This window comes from Grampus griseus, assembly GCF_964374135.1.
Source record: "Grampus griseus genome assembly, chromosome: 21".
NCBI lineage: Eukaryota > Metazoa > Chordata > Mammalia > Artiodactyla > Delphinidae > Grampus > Grampus griseus.
This window is the reverse complement of record NC_139015.1, coordinates 17,125,889-17,141,384: the sequence shown is the minus strand read 5'-3', so window position 1 is coordinate 17,141,384 and position 15,496 is coordinate 17,125,889. Positions and strand designations below refer to the sequence as shown.

General features: G+C 43.2%; 1 protein-coding gene across 3 annotated transcripts in view; it reads right to left on the bottom strand.

The window, feature by feature from the left end:
- Window positions 1-15,496, bottom strand: part of MTUS1 (microtubule associated scaffold protein 1) — a 158,831-nt gene that overhangs the window by 13,868 nt on the left and 129,467 nt on the right. For 2 of the 3 annotated variants that reach the window (XM_082680499.1, XM_082680500.1), the window contains one exon: window positions 12,900-12,966. In XM_082680499.1, the coding sequence (XP_082536625.1) occupies window positions 12,900-12,966 (67 nt within the window). Of the gene's footprint in view, window positions 1-12,899; window positions 12,967-13,988; window positions 14,163-15,496 lie in introns of those variants that run through there. The other variant, XM_082680501.1, reaches the window with a different exon arrangement.

The window sequence follows — 15,496 nt, the reverse complement described above, 5'->3', positions numbered from 1 at the left end:
GCAAAGTAAAAAACAAAACAAAAAATTCTAGCTCATCTGAAGGCTCATATCTGAGATAAAATGTCTAAGTGAACCAAAAACTAGAAGAGCTTCCATGTAGAAGTTAGCAGTATGCTACACCTGCCGGATTTCAACACATCTGCTTGTAATCAAAGACTGTCAGTCTGAATGTGTAACTGTATAACTTTAAAATCAAAAAGGATAGATGGAAGTCCTCTCACTCACACTGGCGGCCGGACAGGGTGTTTCCTCTTTTTTTTTTTTTTTTTTTTTAAAAGACGCTTAACTAGTGTTTGATTTTGTTGGCCACTGTGCAGAGAGGTAAAGGGAGGACAGGAGGGAAGAAAGGGTACAGGGAAAAAAAAATGGGTCGGACGGGGGAGCGGTGGTTACTGCTGTTAGGATAACAGTCCCAAGGCAGGCCCGGCCCCAGGTGGTGACATCAGCCTGCAGCTGTGCAGGAACAGCTGGGCTGAAGTGATCCCTCACACAAATGGCTCTACTTTGAGTTAACGGGCCTGGGCTCCTGGGGAAGCACTTATCTGGCATAAAGACTCGTGAAATACTTTTCTAAAGGACACACACGTCAACGCTGTATCAAGGGTTCTCAGGACCCCTGATGGCTGGACACACTCGTCGGGAGTCGGGGACGCCAGCCTGGGGCTTCAGTCCTGGACTTTTCCGTGTACTTATTTCAATTTAGGAGCGATTTCTATGCAGCTGGGCTCTTACTCCTGTTCTCAGTTTTGTCTCTTCCTTGCTTATTCTCCAGAATTCCACTCACTCTCAGTCAATTAATCAAACACCCAAGACAGCCAAAATCAAACATGAATCTTTCAGAATTCGGACTAAGCAAGGAGTTTTCGCACAGTGTTAGGCGATACTGTTTTCATGAAGTTAGTGCACGGATGGAAAATCCACAGACTACAAAGTAGTCCTTTTGTCCTTACTGTTTTAATCATTCTATTAGACAATTTTTTAAAGCACGTCTGTGATAAAGCACACCAAAGAGACCACTGCCTGCAGGAAAATTGAAGGATTATCATTTTTGTGCCCATACTGGGAAAATGCAGAAGCTCTCTCCAGCAATCTATTAATTAAAATGAGAAACAGAGTTTTCAGAATTAAGAAGCGAAAGAAAGAAACCAACTCATTTACAAGATCAGCCCTGGGCTTCCCTGGTGGCGCAGTGGTTGAGAGTCCGCCTGCCGATGCAGGGGACACGGGTTCGTGCCCCGGTCCGGGAAGATCCCGCATGCCGCGGGGCGGCTGGGCCCGTGAGCCGTGGCCGCTGAGCCTGCGCGTCCGGAGCCTGTGCTCCGCAGCGGGAGAGGCCACAACCGTGAGAGGCCTGTGTACCGCAAAAAAAAAAAAAAAAAAGATCAGCCCTAAAACATAAGGCCACATTACAAGCTGGAAGTTGACATTTCAACCTGAGATGAACCAGGCCTTAGAAGAATTCGAGGCCAAGGACAGAACAGGAAAAACAGAGAGACTCCCCTGACAGTTTAAAACATGGATAACTAAGCAAGGAAAAAATATTTCACAAGTGGTGAAATGCTTGAAATTTTTCCTTTTCGATTATTTGGATGACATCTACAGAAGGTCCAATGCCTGAATCAAATATAACCTTGAGAAGAGAACTGGTTTCATCCTGGGTCCTTTAGGAGTTTTCCCCAGGAGTGAAGTACAGCCATTACCTCATTGGTCCTGGTGGCCTTTCCTAAGAGGAAGGGTCAGATTTTTATTATTTCCATCTCATGGAGACCAATTTCCCTTTGGTGACTGATAAATGTGTTATTTACAATGAAAAACATTATACAACCATGGCCCTAAATTGTTAGTATTCTTTTGAAATGATACACGGCTTTCTTAATTTTTATATCTGAGTAGCAGTTTTCGTCATGAGACAACTAGAAATACTTTAATTCTCAGGAACATAAATAAATGTCTTAACAGAATAGAGCTAAACACTTAGGTTCAAATCTCAGCCACACCACTTACCTGCTATGTGATTTGAGCAAATGACTTAAGCTTTCTAAGCCTGAACTTCCTTATTTTTAAAGTGGCACTAATATTAGTGCCTTCCACTGCAGGATTAAATAAAATATATGTGAAGCGCTTGGCCGGTGCCTGACCAGAGTTAAGTATGCAACAAATGTTACTGCTATTATTGCTAGCTTTGCCAAAGTCCACCGATTCAAATGTGTCTGAAGAGTCCTCAAAGACATGCTTGGCGGTGAGGGGTGTCCATGACACAGTGTGACAGTTACAAAGATGCACTGCTCGTCTAGTATTCAAAGAAGGTAAACACACACACACACACGAGGACAGGGTACACATCTACCCCAAAGCTTCACTTTCTAATACTACTGTTCTTGGCATTATATGCAATAGAATTTCTCCAACTTTTAGGTAATTTTATCTAAATTAGACATAAAATATGGAAGAGAAAAAAGAAAAAGAAAACTAGGGAGGTAAGGTCCCTCAGAAGCTCATGCAAAGTTTCACGATGCCGTACAAGAGTTCGTGACCGAAAGGAGAGACAAACAGGAAAGCAAGATGACTTCATTCCCCAGCTGTACACCCACGCTCTCCCTAGACGCTTCCAGCAGGCCTGCTGTGAGTGCCAGCCCTTCCTTGAGCACGGTTCCCTTCTCCGCACCATCCAGGAGGGCAATGAGGTGGGTGTCTGGTCCAGCCTCTCCTGCCTCCTCTTGGTCTCTCTCAGTCTCTCTCTCCGGCCACCTCACCTGCTTTTATTTCTGGGCACCCCTCCACTCCTTTAACAGCACACACTTCTCAGGGAAGACATGCTTTTTTAAAAAAAACAACTTATAATTGTGGAATAATTTTATTAGATTGATAGAAAAGGTACAAAGAGACAGTACCAAGAGCTCCCGTATACCCTTCACCTAGGTTCCCCAGATGTTACCATCTTATGTAAAGTACGAAGATTTTAACGTTGAAGCAATACTACTAGCTCTACTACAGACTTTATTCCAATTTCACCAGTTTTTCTACTAATGTCCCCCCCGCTTTTTTAAGAATAAACTTTTTAGGAATAATTTTAGATTTTCATAAAACTCATTAAGGATAGAATAGTTCCCGGATATCTCTCTCCCAGTTTCCCCTAATGCTAATATCATATATTATGACAGGACATTTGTCGAAACTAAGAAATAATTTTACTGGCACATTATTATTAACTAAACTCCAAGCTTTGTCCTTTCTTTCTGTTCTAGGCTCCAACCCAAGATAGCGACCTGCATTTACTCATCACATTTCCCTCATCACATTTCCCTCATCTTCTCTAATCTGTGAATGTGTCTTTCCTTGCTTTTCATCATCTTGTCAATTTTGAAGTCAGGCATTTTACAGAATGTCCCTCAATTTGGCTTTGTCTGACATTTTCTCTGCATACTCCTCTGACCCAGGAATTCCGCCATTAAGAATATATGTGTGGGACATACTCCCACACATATAAAATGAGGGACATACGAAGCTATTCACTAGAGCATATTTTGTAAGAGCAAAACATTACAAACAACTGAATGTCCACCGTGAAGAAACTGGTTAAATTAATTATGGTATATCTATATAATGGAATCGTTTCCAAAAAATAATGTTACAGCTGTTTAAAAACATATTGAGGAAGTTCTCTGTGTACTGATCTTTAAGAAATGCTAAGCAGAAAACAAGGTGCAGAACAGCATGTATAATACTCTGCCACCTGTGTATAAAAGGAAGGGGAAACAAATATCTATCTTACGTTACTTCTCCTGTACCCCGGCCCCAGAACCATAAATGGCGACATAACCTTCTATCATAGTAGCACGACTGTTTCATAGTATTATTCTCTGAAGGGAAATCTGCTCATGACACACTTCCAGGGCAAGTGACCGTGTTGGTTACTCTCTTAAACCGGGGTCTAATCTGCTTCAAATTGGAAATAATATACCTGAACAAAGTAACCAAGAAGCCCTTTTTAAAAAGTAAAATGCTACTTTGTGGAGAGGCTGGTGCCCAAAGGACAACAGAAGGGCAGGGACCTAGACTATCAACAACAAGCATTTCCAACTCTGCAGATCAGTTTCCTGATACGCCAGGTAGGACTAAATATCACCTGCTCTGCTAACCTTACAGTTTGGTGAGGATAAAGTGAAAGAGTGCTCTATTTTGTAGAGTGAGTCTTCACAGACTGTCTGTGGAATGATCATCTACTCATAAAAGCCCCAGGTTTTGCTCCCCAAAGGTACTGCTTTTTCACAAGACCAAGAAATTTGGCAGACATGTGAGAGAGACAAAGGTCTCTTTCTGAATTTAAAAATTAGCTACAAATAGCTTTCAGATTGCTCTTGGGCATTATATGAATTGACAAGAACTGATTTCAAAAGCCTTCCACTAATCACATCTTACTGGGAATTTACTTTCACAAACCTCCCGCAACGTCAAATCCATTCTCCCATAAGTAATACCACCTTCCCTTTAAAGCTCAGTTCATACTTTACAAAGTGCTCTCATATTTATTATTCCATGTAACAGAACATAGTCATGTCTTGAGTTAATAACATAGGTATTATCTTAAATCTCACTTTACTAGACTGTAGGGGGAACGGACGTGGCAGAACCGGGTCTAGAACTCAATCCGCTCAGCCCTTCTCAGTGCAGGTTCTATAGCACAGAACACGGAACAACCTGATCCAAGTGGCTGTTTTCTCAACTTGAGATGCATTAAGAGAGAAGTTCACGCATTCATACAATGGACACCTCAGAATAACAGGGCTTAATTATCTTGTGCAAGCTAGAGAGACTGCAAAGTAAGGCAGGTAAAAAAACAATCTTTTTTCTCCCTACACTGATTAGTCCTGATGAAATCTTATTCACATGCGGGATGACGGTCTGGCCCAGTCACAGATCTTAGTACAGAGGTGCCAGCTGGGCCTCCACAGAGCCCCGGGTTCTCCCTGCCAATAAAAGTCTGCAAAGGCTTTGCTGTTTTTCAGCTTAGTCACTGGCCAACAACATGCTGCAAAACAGATGCTCTCATAGTCACAACAGCAAACGTTCCATGGACCAATCAAAACACTTAGGCTGGAAAGTGGATCTGAGTCAAAAGCCTGGCTGAATAACCGGCATAAATGTTCTAAGCTTCAGGCCTGAGGAAAGTAAGTTAACACTTTAAGGAAATCACATTTCAATCAAGAGAATAAATTTAATATTAATGAACAGGTGAGTCTGATACTATTCTGTGTCTCCTCCCTGATGATTCATGTTTAGGGGGCAAGGTTCAAAAGGGCAGGTCAAAGTTACCGGTAGGCAGAGACTTCCTTGGTGGTGCAGTGGATAAGACTCCGCGCTCCCAATGTAGGGGGCCCCGGTTTCATCCATCCAGGAACTAGATCCCACATGCATGCCGCAAGAGTTTGCATGCCACAACTAAGGAGCCGGCGAGCTGCAACTAAGGAGCCGTTGAGCCACAACTAAGGAGCCCTAGAGCCACAACTAAGACCTGATGCAACCAAATTAATTAATTTTAAAAAGCCACCTAGAATTAAAACAAAACAAAACAACAACAAAAAAACCCCAAAGTTACTGGTATGCATATGATTTGGAAGCCTATGTACAAGAATGGATTCAGTTCAGTTAGAGCTATTTGGTATTATTCTCTTACTCTGCTCACTTAAGTCTTACATACATACATTTTTTACATTAAGTGAACAACATTCTGGACAGCTAGTGTGCCCAGGGAGCACCTGCATCAGAGTCACCTGGATGATCATTACAAGTGGACTCCTCCATCCCAAGCCACCCGAGTCAGAACCGGGAATCTGCAGTTTTAATCTGGCCTATTTTATTACACAGTGAAGTTTGAAAACCACCGACAAATTACGTTAAATCAGGAAAAACTGAACATATCAAAACTGGACAAGGACAAGTGAGGGAAAAGACCAGGACAAGGAAGAAGACTCAATAGGCTTTCAGAATAGACACGCTTGGGCTTCCCTGGTGGCGCAGTGGTTGAGAGTCCACTTGCCGATGCAGGGGACCCAGGTTCGTGCCCCGGTCAGGGAAGATCCCACATGTTGCGGACCGGCTGCGCCCATGAGCCATGGCCGCTGAGCCTGTGCATCCGGAGCAAAAAGAACAGACACGCTTGGTAATATTGTGCATCTGTACAGGTGAAAGAACCCAACCTTTCACTTATAGAGACAGCCAGCCAAAGTCTAAATTTAGAAGAGACAGACAAGGATAGAAAAAGAACGAGCCAAGTTTAAGACGGAATCAACTCCCTCTTCAATCAACTCAGTGAGATAAAGAATTGTTTTGGCATACTGTTGGTTTTCATTACATATTAATAGATTTTTCATTAAAGCCCACTTCAAAAATCACTTCTGGAATTCTGCAACTCAAAAGTGGCTTAACTGTAAAGAGTTTTAAAATTACTCTAAATATACAACCTTGTTAAACCATAACTATACACAAAACTAGTGAAAGAATTAACACATTCCATAAAGGTGTGAAGGGAGGTTAGTTCACAGACACAGTCAAGTGTTGATTAGACAGTGTGTACACTGCTTTAGGCAGAGCCAAGTCACTTTTTCCTAGTACATAATAACAAGATATTTTAATCTAATACTTCTTGAACTCTTGACTTGAATAAAAAGATCCCCAAAGTAGTTATCAATGCAAACTAGTGTTTATATCAAATGATTTCCCCATCTTTCCAACAGTTTCACCATGGTTTCTTTCTTTGTAATTAACGGGAGTTTGGTGGTCTAGCCAGCCTAGGTTTTTATCCAGGTGCTTTGCTTTTCTGGCCTATTGACCTTAAGAAAGTTACATTAACGTTTAAGCCTCAATTCTTCCCTCCGTCCCTCCCTCCCTTCCTATACAATGCAAACCAGTAGACTTAGAGATGAACACTGATGTTAGGAAAGAGTAGGCACTCAATAAACGTTGCTGCCGTACCCACCATCTTTACATACAGAGGGCAAAATTGACTAGTCTTCTGAACCATTATTATGGAATTCCAGGAATTTTTAGTGAATAAAGGGTTAAAATCTCATTTGTATCATGACACAGGAACAATCAGGACAAATGTATAGAAAGATGTGAGTTAGCTATTAATTCTGATGGCTAGAAAATAATTGTGAAATACAAACTACCTTTTTCTTCATTAATTTAGATGAAAAAATGTGATTCCAATGATTAAGATCAATACAAAAATACAGTAGGAACCCTAAAAGATCATAATTATGGCGCTCCATTACACCAACATGACCATAAGAATCAGAATGACACATTTATTCCATATTTCAGAGGTAAAATGTTTGCTGTGGATTATGTAGAACATTAAGTTGAACTGTAATTTATTTTGAGGGCTGACATTTTCAAAATGACCTGATTAACTGGGATTGTCAGGCATCATGTAAAATGTCTTCAAGAGAACTATAGCTCATCTTACTTTATTACTTAGTTTTAACAGTTTATAGGAAAATATCTGTGTACAGAAACCATCAAGTATAAGCATATTATAAGGATAAAACCAACTTTCCCTAGCTACCATCCTCAGCAGTAAAATCATTCATTCATTCTCTGAAGTACTAAGCATCAGAAGTGCTAACTGCCAGGCCCAAGGTACTAGCTGGTAGAGCTACAAAGATGAAGGACGTACTGGCCTTGCCCTTGAAGTGCTCACAGCTCTGCGCTGTGAAAAGAGGTCTATAAACAAATACCTATAAGAGCAAGGTACTTGAAGGGTATAGTAGAAGGTACAGTTCACTTGTCTGAAGGATTTGAATGAAACTGAATTGAAAACAAGGTATTTTAGTTAAGACTTTAAAAATAAGTAATGAGAAGAAGAAGGAGTTTGAGAGGCAAAAATAGAAAGATAGTGGGAAGAGGAGAGAGCCTTTCAAACAGAGAGGAGGCACAAACGAGGCACGAATGAGCCTCTGCCTGGGACCTTGGGAGGGAAAAGGAGGTATGCAGAGAGGAGAACGAGGGTCAGACACCATGAAGCTACACCGGAAGGTTACAGACACATCATACACGGTGACTTCAGTATGCTTGGACTTCTTCCCAAAGCCAAAATGGAGCCAATTATGTTTGTTAAAGATGTCCAGTAGAGGACACACATGAGATTTATTACAAGTATAGTCCTGGTAGCACTTGGAGAAGAGAGAAGCAGGCCTGGGGGCAAGGTGACCACTGGGATATACTGCAGGTGAGAAATTACAGGACTTAAATTAGGACAGAAGCAGCCAGAATGCTGAAGAGAGATGGATCTGGGCGACATTTAGGGCACAGCCTGGTATCATGCGGAGGATGGAGGAAGAGGGTTATGACCTTAGCTGGCAGCCTGGGTGGTAAGTGAATAATAATCCAGTGTAGAAGGTGATGAACAGACTTTGAGGCATAGGTCTGAATGAGGAGACACTGCGGAGTATTCCGGAAGCAAGGGGCTGGGGAGTCAGGAAGGTCTGATTACACTGGACTGGTTCATCTAGAGGCAGCTCTTCACTGGGAAAAAAGTATTTACAGCTTGGGGAAGGAGGGGACTAGAAAGATAAATCTGTGAGTCATCACCCTATAGGTTGTAGTTGAAACCATGGGAATGGGTAAGAAAAACAGCCGACAATGAAAGCCTTATGATGACATTATTGAAGGGGTAAGTGAAATTATGCTACATCCACTCAAAAGGCATTACCGTGATCATTAACCACGAGCGTATGAAGACCAAGAGGCAAAATGGGAAAGTGCTCGACATAAGTTTAAACATCAGAGTATCTACAATAACATGGAAGGATCTCAAAAACATTAGGCGTGAAAGAAGCCAGACACAAAGAGAATTTATTGTGTGTTTCCATTTACATGAAACTCTATTGCAGAATGGACAAAACTAACCTCGAGTGATAAAAATAAGGTCAGTGTTTGCTTCTAGGGGAAGAGGGTCTACTGGAAACGTAATCTAAAGGTGTAGGTTACATGAGTGTGTGTGTTTGTCAAACTGATGCAACAATAAGCATCCCACTGCACGTAAATTATAGCTTAATAATAATAATAATAAAAGAGTGCAAAGTGGTATATATTCATATAAACAAAGGAATATGCCAAAATATGGAGCTATGGGCTATTTACCCCTCACTCCACAATTTTCGTCAATTTTCACACATTGTTCCTAAATAAAAAGAAACTTTAGGGAATTCCTTGGCGGCCCAGTGGTTAGGACCCCATGCTTTCACTGCCAGGGCCCCAGGTTCGATTCCTGGTGGGGGAACTAAGATCCCACAAGCCACGTGGTGCAGCCAAAAAAAGAGAGAAAAGAAACTTTAAAACCTAAAACGCCCATAAATGTTTATTAATTACCCATGAAAACGGAAAGCATATATATATATCTTCATAGGAAGCAGGAATGTATCTCTGCAATTAAAGAGTTTACTGTCTGGGGACTTCTCTGGTGTTGCAGTGGTTAAGAATCCGCCTGCCAATGCAGGGGACACGGTTTCGAGCCCTGGTCCGGGAGATCCCACATGCCGTGGAGCAACTAAGCCCGTGAGCCACAACTACTGAGCCTGCACTCTAGAGCCTGTGAGCCACAACTACTGAGCCCATGTGCCACAGCTACTGAAGCCTGTGTGCCTAGAGCCTGTGTTCCGCAACCAGAGAAGCCACCGCAATGAGAAGCCCGCGCACCGCAACGAAGAGTAGCCCCCGCTCGTCGCAATTAGCGAAGGCCCGTGCGCAGCAACAAAGACCGCCCACCCCCAATAAAAAGAGTTTACTGTCTGAAGACAATAGGAAAACACAAGATATAGTATATACACAAATGCAAAATATCAAGGGCTCTCTGGAGCAAAGGGAGCTGCACGCTTTGGTTCTGAGGAGACTGTGAGGGGGTTTTCAAAGAGTTTTTTTGCAGAAGCAAATGTTATGTTGTTCCACAAAGCAGGCTCGGATGCAGATACACACAGGCTGTGCTGGAGGTAATAAGCTGGGTTAACCTGGGAGCACAAGTGAGACCACAGTGGGCAAGTCAGTCAGGGGAGGAGATCATCGGAGGCAGTGAGGTCTGAAGATCGAAAGTGCAGACTTTACTTGGGTTTCAGGGCCCCTGCACTTATGAGTTGTCCTTTATTCTTTGCAGCTCTTAGCAGTTTGGGAACCTTGCCTCAATTTTCATAGAGGAGGTAAAGAAAAACTACTCAGTGGGAAAGCGACACCAACGATGCCCCATTATGTCAGAGGGGAAAGGTGGGTACTTTGATGGCATTGATGGTGGTGGCTCTCTTTTCTTGAGTTGCCTGTGATGGACCAGTCGCTATGCCAGTCACTTCACATGTACTACCACCTTACTCAAACTCCAAAAAAATCCAGCAAAATGCATGTTAACTTCCTATCACCAGTGAGGAAACTGTGCTCAAAAAAGCCAGGTAACTTCTAACCAGGAGTGGACGGTTAGAAGCACAAAAACCAGACGGTGGACTCCACACCCCAAGCGCCTCTAACATATCAGGAAGGGAGCCATCACATCTCACCTTTCCATTTGTACGTGAAGAGCAAAAATAACCTGTCCTGAGGCATTTCTAATAATATTTAGTCGAATTACTATTCCTTTCTGCAGCAGAGTCTCTGCCCTCGCAAAATAGCAAATGCCGTTACTACACATCTGTCAACCGCATGCATCTTAACAACTACTATTTGATAGCAGTTAATACTTGGTGGTAGACGCTTTGCAACAAGTTACCTCATGTAATTCTCGTGGCCACCCTTGAGGCAGACAATACCGCCATTTTACAAAGAATGAAGTTGGGACAGAAGGCGTGTGCTCCGTCTCCCCTGCCCGAGGTCACCCAGCTACCAAAGATCTGAACCTGGACAGTATGACCACACAGTCTAACAGCTTTGTACCACTGCCTCACATTTGAAAACTGAGCTGTAAACTTTGTGGTGTGAACTTATTCCTATTGCAGCTCAATCAGTCAAACCGGCAGCTTTGAGAACATTCTTCCTGGACTGTTCCATCAGAAGAAGGCTTCTCTCCCTTCCCCTCATGGAACCAAAAATCTTCCCCCAAATGCTCCACGCTGTTATGTGAACAATTCAATCTGATTCACCGGCAGTAACGCCACACTTCCTGAGAGCGTAGCCTTGGGTGACCGGATGATATGGACGGGCCAAACACTGCATCCTGACACTCCAAGAGCAGCAGTAAAGCCACACCGGGGCACCGGCTCCTTATCACAGGGAAGGTGAGAGTGGGTGCAAATGGCTACAGCTATTTCCTGTCGGGCTAAGTAACTAACGGGAGGTAATGAGTCCCTGGGTCCCATTGAGGTCACTGAATCGCGCTATCCACTGAAAGGTGGAAAGAGGATTCCCCCATTCAAACTGCCTGAATGAGAACAGTGTTCCCTTGGCGCATCTGCCTCGTCTTGGGGGGAGGCTGAAACGTGAAGCCCCAGCGAGGCTCCTCTCCACCTCTACCGGGTTAGAGCGAACCCTGAAACACACACAAAAAGACCTCTCTTCTGATCTGCTAACCCTATATCCATTACATTACTTAAGGTGCAGACAAAAGCAAGTTAAGTTGGTCATCCGGGTAATCAAAAGGACACCAGTCACGTTCAGTAACCTGGCAGAGAGCCTTAAACGTCCCTGGGAGCCAGGCTGTTTCTTATCTGTGGTTTCCTTGAACTGTTTTCCTAGAACTCTCAAGTCTTTGGGGTCCTGAAGTTCCATCTGTCTCACAATTACTCTTCCCAAAAGAGTCCTTCCTAAGATCAGGAGAAAATGATGCCCAGGACGAGGTATTCGGGCGAGTCAGGAGTCTGGCATTGCCCTGCCTCGGGGGGTGAAGAGAGAAGAGGAATATAGACGGAAGTCTTCACCCCACGTTCATGGCTACTTGATCTTTGCCCGGGCATGGTAGGGGAGGGGGACTTAAGAGGGTTCAAGTCCAGCAAATTATATTGACAGTATTTCAACTCTGGTGTTGTCCAAAGAAAAACGAGCAGTTTCTCCTGGAACTAGACGAACATAATTTTCAACTCTGGCTGTGGCCTTTGCATTATTTATACACGTACCTACACACGCTTTCAGCACACACAGAAAACCACAAAGGGCAAGGAAGGCAGCCTTTCAATGAACTGCTCCAGACCTGGCTGAAGCTACAGCAGGAAGCTGACTGTCTAGGGCCGTGGTGCCTACAGTGCATGGGGCTCCCGAGGCAGTCAGCTCGCTCTAACACGCAGGCTGAGGCAGGAAAGGCAGCACTGTCTCTGCTGCACGAACCCAGGGCTCTTCCAGGAAAGACAAGAACTAGAAGAGAGTTCGGCCTGGAAAGAGCAGCCCTGGGGGGTGAGTGCCACAGGCAGGAGAGACACCTGGCTTCCTGTGGAGCTGGGTCCTTCTCACTGCCAGTCCAGCTGGAAGAATAGCACAGAGTGCGCCTTCTAATGCTATACCCACTACTCACAGGGCACCCAAGGAAGTGCAATATCATTACTGCTACTGGAGAGGGAATTTCCTCACCACTCTTTCATGTGAAAGATGGTTCCAGAAAGAAAAAAACCTGACGGAATTATCTAACTGTAATCCACACACTTACAAAAAGCATTCCGTCCCTCTCTCCAGGAAAAGAAATGTTTTGGTCATCAGAAACTCTGCTAGGCTTAGTCAGATCAGTGCCCAGAATTCCATGAACTTGAGGTCAAACTGCCAAGATTCAACAGAAACGTCGATGGTCAGTGTTTGCACAGATACTGGAGTGAGTGGCTGACACTGCCAGCAGGCAGCTCCAGGAGACACCATGCAGACAGGAAAACCAACTGGGATAATTTTCCCCTCCCCCCGAAAAACTTGGAAGAAGGAAAAAAAAAAAAAAAAGCTCTTACCTAGCTCTCCCCGGAGGTTAACAAGTTCTTGAGATAGGGTTTTGTGTTGTTTCAATGCTTCCTCCCGCTGTGGAAAACACACATCAAGTTACTCATGTTTTCAAGAGGGTCCCTTTCAGTAAAGCACACATTTGTTATCACCAGGAAAATGAGACTCAGAACTGAGAAGCCAAGATATGAATCATTTAGGCTAACAGTTTGTGTTGTTAAAAAACACAGATGTCCCTTAGTTGTTAAGGAAATTCACATTTCAAATATCTGTATTTTCTCAGGTCCTCGTGAAACATTCATTTGAGGCACTGAATGGCCCGTTTAAAAATATTTACTTTGAGCCATGCTTCACTGCTGATCCCAGAACCTTTCAGCTAAGGCATACTTAAGACGTAATGCATTCTCCTCCTCCAAGGGCAATAAAAGGCCTAATCAGTCTAAGATAAACGTTTAATGTTCTAAACACAGGCACTTATATGAACTTTATCCTATATTTGCAAATAGAAAAGTTTCCTTAGGAGGCCAATCGTTTACTTCTAAAAAGGATTTTTTACTTTCTCTTACAAAGCCACGGCGAAAAAAATAATCCTTTAAAAACAAAATGAAATTAATTTTACTCAGCTACGCGTTATTTTCTAAAGATGATAATATGTTGGATCAGCGATCATTCTGAAGAGATGTTAGAGAAATGAATCAAAGAAAACCAGGCAGCTGTTTCAGAATCAAAAAAGCAATTATCAATCTTGCCAAGGAGAACCATTTCTAAGTTACCAGCAACTCATCCGCAAGCGCACAGACACACATGCTTGTACAAACACAGCAATTAGATACAGTTTCTTACGAGGCAGATTCCCTCCCACCAGCGTGTAAGGAAGGAAAAGGCAGAATTCAAAGCTCTCTGGAAATGCCCTCCCGGGGATCGCCCCAGACAGAGCTCCCACCGCAGCTGGGTCGCAGCATTGCGGACGGAGATCATGAGACCGGCCTTTGCAGGCGAGAGTTGCTTGTCACTCAAAGCGTTTCCCCCTCACGCCAGACCACCTCTGCCTTCGCCCCTGGCATTCTTCCAGAAAAGCACTATAAACAAATACTAATTACCCTCGTTGCTGCACATGGAGAATAGAGGCACACTTTGCTGCCGGAGCAGCCCATTTTCCAGCTTCTGTCTCTCCAAGTCCCCCCTCCCGGCCCCGCGCAGGTGGCCAAGCCACCCACCAGTCCGGCCGGTCTACACTCAAAGCTCCACCAGGAGGAGCGCCATTGGTCTTCGGTTGGCCTTACTTCGCATCCTGCAGGTTAGCGTGTGCCTGGGACGCCTCTCTCCTCACAGGAGCTGAGGCTGCAGCTTCTGCCTTTGGCACAGGCTGCCTGCGACTGCTTAAAGCCACAGCCCTTCATTTATGAAAAACGAGAGCCAGCGCTTAGACTGATCGATTGCCACTTACTTTCAAATATCAGCTGGTACAGGGGAAAGAAAAACTGGCCGCCTCCGCGTGGATAATGGAGTTATTTTTAGACTTGGGAACCTTTTTATTCCCCTCTCTAATTAGGGGTCATTAGATGAGCATACTTGCTAATAGAAAAAGGAAATTTATTCTCCAAAACCTGTGTGCTAAGTGAGTTATGGACGAGGTGAGGAACGGTGAAAGTGTGTGTTGTGACGGAGAATTTAACATGACATTATAAAATGAATGATGTTTTCCGGAAAAATTCATTTAAATGCTTACAACGTGGTTCCCTGGCATTTTAAGAAGTGTGACCTGCTGAATTGAGAGTTGGAGATCAGATATATGTTACGGTTTTTCCCTTTTACTTTGTAAGTCTCTCACGAAAAAGCTAGGGAAGTTAACGATACACTAGCACTGTCCTGGACATTTAACAGTGACTAGAATTTAAGGAACACTTTCTCAATGAGTACATTTTGGCCCTAATGATATTCTAAATGCTTGATTTTTAAAACGTAGTATTAGGTTGTTCTGAAATCACAAATCAGTAAGTCCATTTTTTTTTAAGTGAACAAGCAATGAGTTTTCTAATGTAAAAATTAAAGTTTGAGGAAAACCAGCCCAGATAAAATTGGCGAAAAAAGCGAATAAAAATATATATACTATATACTTCTCTTAATCTCAAATTTAAGCCTTTGTGATCTAGTTCAAGTTAAGTATCAGCAAGTTTTATCACTCGAGTGACAAGAGACCCAGAAGACTGTTTTGCTAGATACACGCAAGCAGTCCTGTAACACATTCGGTGACCTTGCTTAAAATTCACTCTTTTCTAAGAGCTAAATCCTTAATAGAAGGAAAAGCTGGCAAGAAGTTAAATCACTTTTCAAATTTACAGAAATCCTTAAATATGGAAAATTGAAAACTTAAGTTGGTGTAAAGTTTCCAGGAGTGATTCTGTGAACTTTTACATCCTATCACAAGTATCTACAAGGCAGTCTTTTTGCTTATTAAAGGGACTTTGTGGACAAGCAATTTCAGTACAGTTGAAATCCAAGGTTGGTTGAATCCCTGATGTGGAACCTGGGATGTAGGCGTGGAGGACCAACTGTACTCCATCACTTTATATGAGGGCCTTGAGCATCCACGGATTCTGGTACCTGC